The 11,972-nt window shown below is 39.3% G+C and overlaps 2 protein-coding genes across 2 annotated transcripts; both read left to right on the top strand.

Moving 5' to 3' along the window:
- Nucleotides 1-1,989: 1,989 nt before the first annotated feature.
- LOC113417810 (olfactory receptor 1L4-like) lies at nucleotides 1,990-3,006 on the top strand. The gene has a single exon (XM_026676386.1). The coding sequence runs from the start codon at nucleotides 1,990-1,992 to the stop codon at nucleotides 3,004-3,006; it is 1,017 nt and encodes a 338-aa protein (XP_026532171.1).
- A 7,141-nt stretch (nucleotides 3,007-10,147) lies between these two features.
- LOC113417811 (olfactory receptor 1L4-like) lies at nucleotides 10,148-11,089 on the top strand. Its single transcript, XM_026676387.2, has one exon. It carries the CDS (start codon nucleotides 10,148-10,150, stop codon nucleotides 11,087-11,089), a length of 942 nt encoding a protein of 313 aa, XP_026532172.1.
- Nucleotides 11,090-11,972: the final 883 nt, after the last annotated feature.

Genomic DNA, 11,972 nt, shown 5'->3' with positions numbered 1-11,972 from the left:
GTAGATGTTTCTTTAACAAGATCCCTGCAGATCTTGCTCTTTTCTTCCATGGAAACCAAAGCTCATACCACTGGCATTGTCACCTGGTTTCATACCACTTTTATATTCTCTTCTGTTTGCTTTTCTGGGCAATGAATGAAACCGAGGTTCAATTGTGCAAGAAGTTCCTGTCTACTGAACACCTCCATGGTTGGTGAGGTCTTTATGACAAATTTTGCATGGCTTTCTCCATCCTTAGATTTTCTGACCTGGCGTGCTTTTTTCTTTCTCTTGTCTTTTACAGATAGCAAGAAACTCTCCTTTCTGTTTGACCATTTACTTCAGATTGAAACCAAAATCCTCTTCTCTTACCATTTCCACCATCTCTTGATGTTTTGCCTCCATGCTGGAGAGCACTAGTGATTTTGCTTTTTCTGCACTTCATTTGGCCATCCAGCAACCATCGAGGCTTGGCTTTGTCAGACTGCTGAGATTCAACAAAAGTGAGACTAAACCTTTCATGTAATTTTCTCAGATGTGTTGGCTGTTTAATGACACAAAATGAAAGCTTTGCAGCAAATGAACAAAATTCCCAACCAGATATTGTATTTCCGAAACCAATGATTAATTTTCATGAACTGAGATCCAGTGAGTGTTATCTTTAGTCAAGATTGCCCATGAAGTTAACAATCCCCAAGTTTTTTCCCCCAATAAATCCCTTAATGTTTGTCCTTCTCAGGATGCGCAAGCCCCTTCGGTATTTTAGGGATATCATGCTGAGTTAATTTGGTATTGTATCTTTGAAAATCTCTGCATGTACTACAGTCTTAAATGTGAGCTTTTAGTTTTCAGGAAATAAAATAGCTGTTTATATTTGGAATATGCTCCTTATTTGGATAGAAACTTCACACTGATTTTCTTAAAATCCACATCTTACTGCATTTATAAAGATGGGGTTTGAAACAGGTAGGAAAAAACATTTTATACCAACTGTAAGGAGGAAACTTGGCATGCTTTCCCCTCTGCTGTGGAACAGAAACACCATCCTGATTGGGGCAAAATCTGCACCTGATTTTCTGTGAAACTGAAAATGCCCCATTTAAAAATGTGAAGAATATTATATGGAGTTAGATCAATCAGACATATGGGGAAATAGAGGTCATTCACCAAAACTGAAATATTTAACTTCATATATTGAGTTCCAAATATGAGTATTGATTTTAGTAACCCATTGATGGAATATATCGTTTATTTCAGGGGATTGAATCCTCTGTTATCTACCTGATTCCAATTTGCCCTTGTTCTCCTTTAAAGTCACCATGCAAGCCAGAGTTGTCCTCCTTAAGAACCTAATAATGGACAACCTCTTCCATTTCATATCATGCGTTCATTGAGATCTACGAAAGGTCATCTCATAGGAATGTGATAGGTTTAGAATTCAATGCCAAGCCTGTCTCCAAAAATGTTCTACTAACTTTTTTCCATCTCCAGCAGGATCATCCTGGCTCAGACCGAGTTACCTATAGAAAGACTGAATTTAAAGGACATTAGCTCACTGTTCTACATAGAAATATTGCAGAACCTGTATTACAGGGCACTAGTATTTGTGCAGGACTAGCAGGAATCTAACCTGAATGATGTTAGTGATGTCACTGAGATTTAAAGAAGTCAGTGATAAGGGTGGGCAAAACCCAGTACCTTACTAACTGTACCATATCAGGAGAAGAGTCATAGAGCAAGTGTTCGGTACATTGCATGCCTGAAAGCAAAAGCAGAAGGAGTTAATCTGACATTACAGCCTCACAGACAAAAAGCCAGTAGACAAAAAAGGAACTCAAATTGTTAATGTCCTGCTCCTTGGAATCAGCAGGTTGTGAGATGCTGAACAGTCAGTGCCATTTCCAGCAATATCCAGTGAGGGATGATAGCCCATGAGACCATTCAGTTTTACGTTCGTGAAACGGAAGGAGCAATGATATAATCCCGATTATTCTCATTTTCAGATGAGCCATGGAAACAGAACAGGAGAACAACACCAACTTTGCGGGATTCATTCTCCTGGGTTTCTCCAGCTCACCAGAGTTCAGGGGACTCCTCGTCCCCTTCTTCCTCTGCATGTATTTGCTTAGCGTACTGGGGAACCTCTTGATCATGCTGCTGATCTTCTTCAATAGTGAGCTTTTTCATGCCCCCATGTATTTCTTCCTCAGTCATCTATCATTGGCTGACCTGGGATTTAGTTCCAATGCTGTACCCAAGATGTTGCAAATCTTGGTCTCCCAGAAGAACACCATATCCTATAGTGGATGCCTCAGCCAAATGTATTTCTTTGTGGTCTTTTGCACCAGCGATAACTTCCTCCTTGCCTCCATGGCGTATGACCGCTATGTGGCTATCTGCCGACCACTTCATTATTCTATAATCATGAGCTACAAGCATTGCCTGATCTTGGCTGTTGGGTCTTGGCTCCTCTCTTTTTCCCAAGGCTTATTATATGTATTTACAATAGCTAGTTTCTCTTTCTGTGGCTCCCGGGAGATTCATCATTTCTTCTGTGACCTCCATCCTTTGCTCAAACTTTCCTGCACAGATACCTCTTCTGCTGAAACACTGCTCATGATTGAAGGTACTGCAACCATGCTTGGGCCCCTTATACTCATCCTTCTCTCCTACATATTGATTATGTTGAAGGTGTTGAAAGTTCCTTCAGCTTCTGGGAAGTACAAAGCCTTCTCCACTTGCACTGCACACATCACTACTGTGGCCTTGTTCTATGGGACTCTGATTAGCACCTACATCCGCCCGTCCTCCACTTATTCTGGTTCTAGGATGAGAGCAGCTTCAATATTCTACACTGTGGTGATCCCCATGCTCAATCCTTTCATATACAGCCTGAGGAACAGTGGGATTCATGTGGCCATGAGGAAATTACTAAGGATCTGGGTGCAGAAGAGGGAAATCAGAGCAGAAGTGAGAGTGCCTCATAAGAAACCTGGAGCCAGTTTGGAAAACAAGGGCTGCCAGTAAAATGATATATGATGTTCTTTAACCTCCATTACATTCCACACTATTTACTATGTCACATGCGTAAAGTAATAACACGATGGTTATAATCTCCCAAAGATGTGTGCCATTATAAAATCTTGAAACTCTAAAAGTTCAGCTGCATGGCCTTAATATAATTTATGTACAATATGGGTTATTTTAAGTAGTTTGTACTTCTATGCCTTTTCCCAGCATTGCCCTTTTAGATTTAAATGGATTGATCATGTAAGTCATTATGAGTGTAGAAATAAGCTACCATTATATTTTGAAGCCCCGGGAAGAAGGTTTGAGTAATATTTAAAATAAGATTTGATTAAGTGTGTATTTTTCTTTTCTTTTTTTAAAGCACTTATTTGCCATATTTCCACCCAGATCTTTGGTGCTGTTCCCACACTAATATCTATGCTGGACAGCTTAGCCAATTTATTTTTAGCTCAGCCACAACTTTAGATGAATCAGAAATAGCGGAGCTTTGCAGTACTTTTGAAATGGCTTGTATGTACTTTGACTGGACTGCCATCTGTCAGAAATTCAGCAGGTGGTTGAACTAGATGACCTCCAAGGTCCCTTCCAACTCTGTTATTCTGTTGTCTATTCTCCCCCCTGGACCTGAGATGCCATGGCTCCTCGTTCACTTGCCTGCTTAAAATGTGAAGAGGTTGGCTTTGCACCTTCTCTCTACAGTTGCCAGTTTTTCTGTTTGTATTTGCTTTGAAAATTCTCATCTTGCAAAGTGGAAATGATGGTATGTGATGATTTTCTGGCTCCTGACTTTTACATACCCCCACCTGGAGAATGATGCAGTGAGACAATTGCAGGTTGCTGATGTTAGATCTGTGAAGGTTTAAATCTTTATGGAGCCATCCAGGGGTGGGATTCAAATTTTTAACAACTGGTTCTGTGGGCGTGGCTTAGGTAGTGGGCATGGCTTAGTGGTCATGTGACTGGATGGACATGGCTTGGTGGTCATGTTATTGGCTGGGTGTGACCAACTCAATATCACATCGAGGCACACATCTCCTCGCCTGGCCTCTCATGACTGTGGGGATGCTGCAACAGTCGTAAGTGTGAAAAATGGTCATAAGTTACTTTTTTCAGTGCCATTGTAACTTTTAATAGTCACTCCACACAAGAAAAGTACCAGCAAAGGAGGGGGAAAAAAACTCCAGAGAAGTTCCAGAGACAGGAAGTCTAATCCTGCCAAGAATGTAATAAGGGTTAATGGAGGGGCAGTTTCTGTAAGCAACACCAGAATGTTTCCTTCCTGCCTTCCTTACAGGATTAGGCCAGTAATTTCTTCTAACAACTGGTTCTCCAAACTGCTTAGAATGTTAACAACTGGTTCTAGCGAATAGGTGCGAACTGGTAGAATCCCACCCCTGGAGCCATCTTTATTCTTGCCAAAGGAGCAGACATTCACACATTAATAGTGTGCACCATAAACAGGCATAGCTGCAAAATAACAAATAGGAAATAATTCTTTTCATTCTTCTGGCAGATCAGTTTGAAAAATGAAGCCTAATTGGGAAATAAAATAAAATAATTTACTAAAACACTTCATCATACCAAACTGTTTGGCTTCTTATTCACCATGCTTGAGATTAATTTTGAAGGTCATCCACAGTCAAGTTCTTCCTTGGTGTGTTCTCCATCACAATTGAGATTGTTACATTTCCAGAAATGAGAATTTTTTCATTGCATTTGGAAATGTAATGACCTTTATAAGGCCTTTTTATATTTACATATTCAGGTACATATTCTAGTATGTCTGGGAGTGTCAACTTCAGGTAGAATTTACACATCTTACATGATCACATTGAGAGCAAATGCTCCTGGCCTCCCCACCATCCTGAAAGAGTTTGGATGAAATGCACATGGATAATTCTCCCAAACTCCTTGCCCTTTATATCTGATGTTCCTTAACGCTGATGGCATTTTTCAAAACTTTGGAGTTCAAAAATAATTAAATAATAAAAATAATAATAAGTGATGGAGTAAAATTAGGCTACTCACCGGAAGCACAAAAGCTTGATCATTTTGGACACATAATGTAAAGGGTAGAGAAAATCCTGGAGAAGACACTGATCTCAGAAAAACTGCAGGCAACTGAAAGAGATACCAACAGATGAAGTGATGAGATACTATTTATCGCTGACCTCAGGCATTGTACAAAAAGACTAGAACTACAGGACCCTGGACAGCTCCATTCTTTTGCTGAACTGGAGATCTTGCCCTGGAATTATTTTTATTACCTTCTCCATATTATTTTTCTGCTAAAAGGGCTGTATACAACAAACAAAGCAAATAACAAAAACAGAAATAGCTCTAAAAGATGGAGGATAAAGGGGCATTATAAAGGAGAGACTGATCTTTGCATTACCAAATTTTTGAAAAAGAAATGCAAATACTTTTGCATTTCTTGTTTTTTTTCTAAAGAAAGCCTTTGCCCATTTCAGCAATGTCCATACACATTGCAGAATCTCATAAAAACATACCTTATTTCAACTTTGATCAAATAATCAATTTTATATCCCTTACTTGAAAATTTTAATCTTTAAAGTTCATCAGTCATTCTCTCTCAGCCCAACTCACCTCACAGGGTTGTTGTTATGGGGAAAATAGTAGTAGGAAGGTGTGTTGGATATATTCACTGCCTTGAGTTATTTGTAAAAATTATAGAGGTGGAATGCAAATAAAATAAGTAAATAAATAAATATTGCTGTAAAATTTAATCCCTGTTCCATTATTCTTTATTCCATTGCATAGATTTCTTCAAGCCTCTGTTGTAAATCCAATTAAAAGACATTATTCAGATAATTCTCTTGGTGTAATTTTGTAAATCCCAATCCTAATCACAATTCTAGGCAGTGATTTTTCTTCTTCTTTTTGCCTATAATGTTAGTCCCTTCTAGTGTATAATTTAAATCATAAAGTCTCTAATCTTTGTTATAACCTATAATAGACAAAATAATTCTGATTCCCCCCAAAAGCTGTTTATTTTATATAATTGCTTCCAAAATCTTGAGATAAAAGTTTCAATATTCCAAATTTGACTGGATACTTAATTAATTCATAACTTTCTTGGATCATAATCTCAGTTATCTTTTTGCCATTTATTTCAACTTTTAAAGTTCATAAATATATAGTTATTTTCTTTGGTTTAGAAGTGATGATAAACTCATTAGCAGATTTTCAAACATCTTTTTGAACATCAATACTTTTAAGATAATTAAATAGGCAATGTCTGGAAATGATTAGGTTAGTGAACCAAGTGCCTTTAAAAGGCTATGCCATGGTTATGAGCTTGTTGATTGAGCCTTTCATTTTCCAGCACTGAAACCCATGGGAAGAGTAGCCATTCAAGGCACAGATTCTCCCATCTTCTCCATGTCCAGATGGAAGGAAGACTAGCCATTTCTGAAGAATCAGTGTATTGCCAGTTTTTCAGTCTTTGACATGTTTATCATATCCATTCTCCATGGAGATGTGTTTGCTTGCCATGTGTCCACTCAGATTTCACACCAGATTTGAATGAGGAAGTGCAATTCTTTCCAAAGACAGAGATTAAAGACAAAGAATCCTAGGATTTAGGCGCCCTAATATCTACAACCATTCAATCTTGGAATAATTAAGACAAGACACCAACTACATCACTTCAACATTACAGAGTTGAGATATAAGGGGCAGAGGGTGCAACCTCTAACCCTCTGTCAATACTAACTGGAAATTGCCATGAAGGAAAGAGAAGAACCAATCTGACATGGTGCTCCCATTCTCTCATTCCCCATGTGACTGATTGTATCCAAAGCTGCTGAGATATCAAGGAGAGGTCAATGAACATACAATCTCCTCCCAACAACATCAAAAGTCATTGACAAGCATAATTATTACTGACTCCATACTAAATCCCTGAACTCTGACTGGAACAGATACAAATAATTTTCTTCCTCCAAACTTCTTTGTAACTGGAATCTGGCCATCTTCTCAATAACAAAGAAGGTTCCATTTTTAAATGGAAAGTTGAAGACATGACAATAATTATAAATAATTGTTAGTTCCAGTCTCATTGCCTCCTCCTTCAAGGCTAAAGACATTACTCAATCCCCAAAACAGGCCAACTCCACAGCATGGACCCAACTGCAGGACACCTCTTGAGTGGTCTCCAACAACCTGGAAGGGACCTAGATGTAGACAGCTTGGAGAATACTGCCCACTTCCTAAAGACTCACCAGCACTCAATTCAAACTCATCCCAGATTACAATGCAAGACCCAGATTTTTTAGCTGGAGCTTCCTAGCTGAAGTCCACCTCTGAGTGGATCTGCATTACTTATTATAACCCAAGCAGCTAAAATATTCCTCACAGTAGCCCTTCAGATGACCCTGTGGCCCACCCTTCCCCAAGCAACACAGGGTGGCTGGATGGCTATTGGCAGACACAAAAAGAATGGAGAAATATTGACATTTCGCTGTTCTTATCATGAGTAATCCAGTAGGTGGGATCTGTTGTTAATCTACCAACCACTTCCATTGTGATGCTCTTCCATTGGAGTCTTGAGCTAACTGTCAGAGTCAGGTGGTTAGGCTCTTATGGAAGGTTGAGAGGGCTGGAGTCAACCTTTTTTCAAGGAGCAAGATATTCCAGAGGGCAGGTGCAATGACAGAGAAGGCCCTTCTCCTGGACCCCGCCAGTCAGAATACTTGGGACAATGGGGCTCACAGCATGCCTCCCCTGCTGGAACAAGTGGGGTGGACCAACTCTAGTGAGATAAATTGGTCCCTCAAGTAACTGGACCCATGCTATGAAGGACTTTAAAGATGATAACCAATACCTTGAATTACACTCAGAAGCAAACTGGCAGCCAATGCAGCTCATGGTGTAGTGGTGTTACATGGGACATTCTTTGGGCCCCAATAACTGCCCATGCTGCCACATTCTGCACCAGCTATAGCTTCTGAATGCTCTTCAAGGTAGCCTTATGTAGAGCACATTACAATAGTCCAATCGTGAGACGACTGGGGTGTGAACGACTGGGTGCAGACATTCTTAATCCAGAAAAGGCTGTAACTGGTGCACAACCCAAAGTTGTGCAAAGGCTCTCTTAACAATGACTGCCACCTACTCTTTGTGCAAGTGTTGTGAGTCCAGAATTCATGCCAGGATTGATTTTACAACACGTTTCTGTGTCGTTAAGAGAGATGGTGTCCCCCAAATCCTCCCCCCTCCAAATTGTAATAATTTTTCAGATTTGAGACATTATTTATCGGCTTTCTCCCTATTTCAGCATGCAATTTGGACATGGAAGGGAACATCAGAGTCCCCGGGAGTAGTTTCCACCTATTCTCTTTGTTCCCTGATAAAACATCATTCTACATAGAAAATGCAATAGAAATAAAACAGAGATCAACAGATAAGTGAAAGCAAATCCTGTTGAGTTACAACCTGAGAATGGCCTTCAAGGGGAATTGAGTCATAAGGTCATAAGACTTTTTGTAATATAGCCATAGATATTGATAACCCATGCCTATCAAATGAGAAAAAGCAAGGTCTACTCTGGGTCATAATTTTACTGTAACATAACATAACATAACATAACATAAGACTACACACTGCAACCAGTGACATTTGCCACTGGGAAGTAGATTTCTGGAGATCCAACACATTGTGAAAATTATGTTTATTCCAATAAAGTATTATTTGGTTTTTTAAAAAAGTTATACTCGGCATCTACAACTAGCCAATTTTAGATTGTTGAGTATTCCTGCTGCAAATTTTATTTTTGATTAACAAGCTCCCTGAAGAATGTCCTTGTAACTTGTACTTCCTTTCCTTGGGGAGCACAATGAAGATGAATTATCTTCATCTAATTACAATAAGGGTTCTATTTATGCCATTGCCAAAGCACTTCTGCTTCAGGAAGGAAGAGGTTACACCGCAAAGATTTTGGTCTTAGGTAAACGATGGCATAATGAAAGAGTTCCATTTTTAATGAAAACATCAAGACTTCTGGTTCCAGTAGAGATATGGTAGAGTATCCAATGATATATTATGAGCAAAGGATATGGTCTTAGTGCTTTATTCAGCTTTATTCCCCCCTTTCCTTTGTGTCTGTATATATAACAACATATAACTGTGCACATCTTGTTATCCCATTCTTTGAACTCAGTGCATTCTCAGCACATTGCATCTGAATGAACCATAGAAAAATGCTGTTACATAGTTCTTCTCTCTGTCATTATTGTGGTTCTATTATCCCCATGCAAACCGCCTTTTTGCAAATGAGGAGATACATATGGGGTGGTATAACAGAGGTACTGGTGAAAAAGAAGCATGGAGAATGAGACTTTGAGTTGGAAAAGGATTGTTATCTCTTTGTTCAGAGTGCAGACAGAATGGGGAAACAGTCTGAGAGAAAAATGACATAATTAAAAGGGCTATTGCTTATTGGAAACTTGCACATAATATGTCACAAAAGCAGCCTTTAAACTTTAATAGAGGCAAAAAAAGTGTGCCTGAAAAATATGGGTTTGGTGCCTACCTGTTAGTGTACACAGTAATGGGTGAGATGGATAAATGTTCTGCACAGAAGAAGATAGTCTGCTGTATTCTCCTAAATTAAGCCATTTCAGCTTAAGTACAGTAGTTACCATTTCATAGGAAGAAGAAACTGGGTTATTGGCAAAGGAATTGTGGAGCCTTTTTATCATTTTTTTAAAATAACACCCTTAACTGATCAGTCCAATTGCCAGAACTTTTTCTTTTACTGTCCTTTCCCCTATTTTAACACTCATAACTAATTTATCATTGTACATCTATCCACCATCTATCTGAAAACAAACAAAACTAGCCCCAGCCTATCAAAAAGATTCTCAGTTTCTTGGAAAAAGTGAAAGAGGAGAGAATTACGCAGAGATTAATGACCCTATTTGAAGAGAGTGGCTTTTTCAGTTGTTGGAATGCAAATTAAAATAAGCTGTATGTCGATCACAAGAGAAATTCCTATGAATATTTTTAACAGCTGTAAATATATTTCTTCCTCTCAAACTAGTTTAGCATTTTTGGATCCAGCTGAAATACAGAGCAGAGAAGTAGACAAGAACTGGATCCTAAATGCCTGAGCTACATGATGAACGCAGAAGAGAAGAATCAAACCATCTCTGCTGGATTCATCCTCCTGGGTTTCTCCTCTTCACCAGACCACCAAGGGTTTCTCTTTCCCATCTTCCTCTGTATGTACCTGCTTTGTCTCCTAGGAAACCTCTTGATAATCTTGCTGATCTTCTCCAGTACCAATCTCCTCCAAGCTCCCATGTATTTCTTCCTCTGTCACTTGTCACTGGCTGACCTTGGATTTAGTTCGGCTGCAATACCTCAATTGCTATACAACTTAGCGACCCAAACAAAAGCAATATCCTACATTGGTTGCCTGACACAGATGTATTTTTTTGTGAGTTTTGCTGCCACAGATAACTTTCTCCTGGCCTCCATGGCATATGACCGCTATGTAGCCATCTGCCACCCCTTGCACTATGCCAGAGTCATGAGCTTCAAGTGCTGCCTTCTGTTAGCTGCTGGCTGCTGGCTTCTGGCTCATTCCCATGCCTTGTTATACATCCTGTTGGTATCTAATTTTACCTTCTGTGCTTCCCGAGAAATCCCCCATTTTTTCTGTGACGTCCACCCTTTATTGAAAATCACTTGTTCTGACACCTCCATCGTTGATAAGCTTCTTGTCAGCGAAGGGACAGCAATTGTCCTTGGGCCTCTGCTTCTCATTCTTTTCTCTTATGTCTTCATTGTCCTGAAGGTGGTGAAGCTTCCATCTAAGGCCAAAAAGTACAAAGCTTTCTCCACTTGCAGTGCCCATTTCACCACCATGGCTTTGTTCTATGGCACGGTGATAGGCACCTACCTCCGCCCATCATCTTCCTATTCTGGTTTGAGGCTGAGAGTGGCATCAGTCTTCTATACAGTAGTCACTCCTATGCTCAATCCTTTCATCTACAGCCTGAGGAACAGTGAGATACATGCAGCCATAAAGAGGCTAGTAAGGAATTGGTTTTAGCAGAGCCAGCATCCTCAGCCATGGGTACAAATAAGCATGGCTATTAATGTCCAATGTTCTCTAGCATTTTAGAGCATTACCAGATTTTCTGTTATTCTCTTGTCTGTAAAAGCATAGCAAAGTGCAACCAAGCTTCCTTTTTATATTAGCTGTTTCTCAACATAAAAAGGTCCCTGCAGATCTGTCAATAGCACTATAAGCCACTCTGTTCCATGAAATAAAATTCAACTGTCAGAAAATACTCCACTTTTGGACAGCTTGTTATCTGAAAGAACTTCTGTAATGACTTTTCACATTGGTAGTTTTCTGCAGGCTATCAGAGGTGTTGCTGTCATCACAAGGCAGGGTTTTATAAGTTGTGTTTGTTCAAAAATAAAGATTATTTATTTCACTGGGAATATTTTGGCTGAAGCATATGAAGTAACAGGTGTTTATTATTGCTTTTAAGGAACTGATTCTTCTGAAATATAAAATCTAGAGATCTCAGTGTGCTTAAAGTACTGTGTACGTTTGTGTGTCTCTGTGGGTGTTCAATTGATTATTGGCTACCATAGATTACTTGGCTATATATTTTTTGCCTTTCTCCTACAGAGAGTGACCAGTTCAATGTCACCCTGCTACCTTTGGGCCTAAGGCAGGATTAGAGCTCATTGACTCCTGGCTTCCAGTCTAGTGCCTTCAACCACTACACTAAATCCCTAAATTTCCATTATTTTCTCCTTACAAAAATTAGCAGGAAATGTCTATTCTTATTACAGGGGAAATTAGAGAGTATGCATCTTCAGTTGATATTTCTACAAGTTTACCAAGTTGGCTCAATTTTGCTGATTAATTTTGTTTGCTTTTATCCTGCCCTTAAATAAGTTTCTTTTTTTAAAAAAAA

Source organism: Notechis scutatus, chromosome 2 (assembly GCF_049901735.1).
Source record: "Notechis scutatus isolate UNSWTSFEM ecotype Mainland chromosome 2, rNotScu1.2, whole genome shotgun sequence".
In the NCBI taxonomy this organism is placed as follows: domain Eukaryota; kingdom Metazoa; phylum Chordata; class Lepidosauria; order Squamata; family Elapidae; genus Notechis; species Notechis scutatus.
The sequence above is the reverse complement of the archived record's forward strand: the minus strand, read 5'-3'. Positions and strand labels throughout refer to the sequence as shown.

Coding starts and splice junctions, on each gene's coding strand:
- LOC113417810 (XM_026676386.1), top strand. CDS start 1,990: ATGGAAACAGAACAGGAGAACAACACCAACTTTGCGGGATTCATTCTC.
- LOC113417811 (XM_026676387.2), top strand. CDS start 10,148: ATGATGAACGCAGAAGAGAAGAATCAAACCATCTCTGCTGGATTCATC.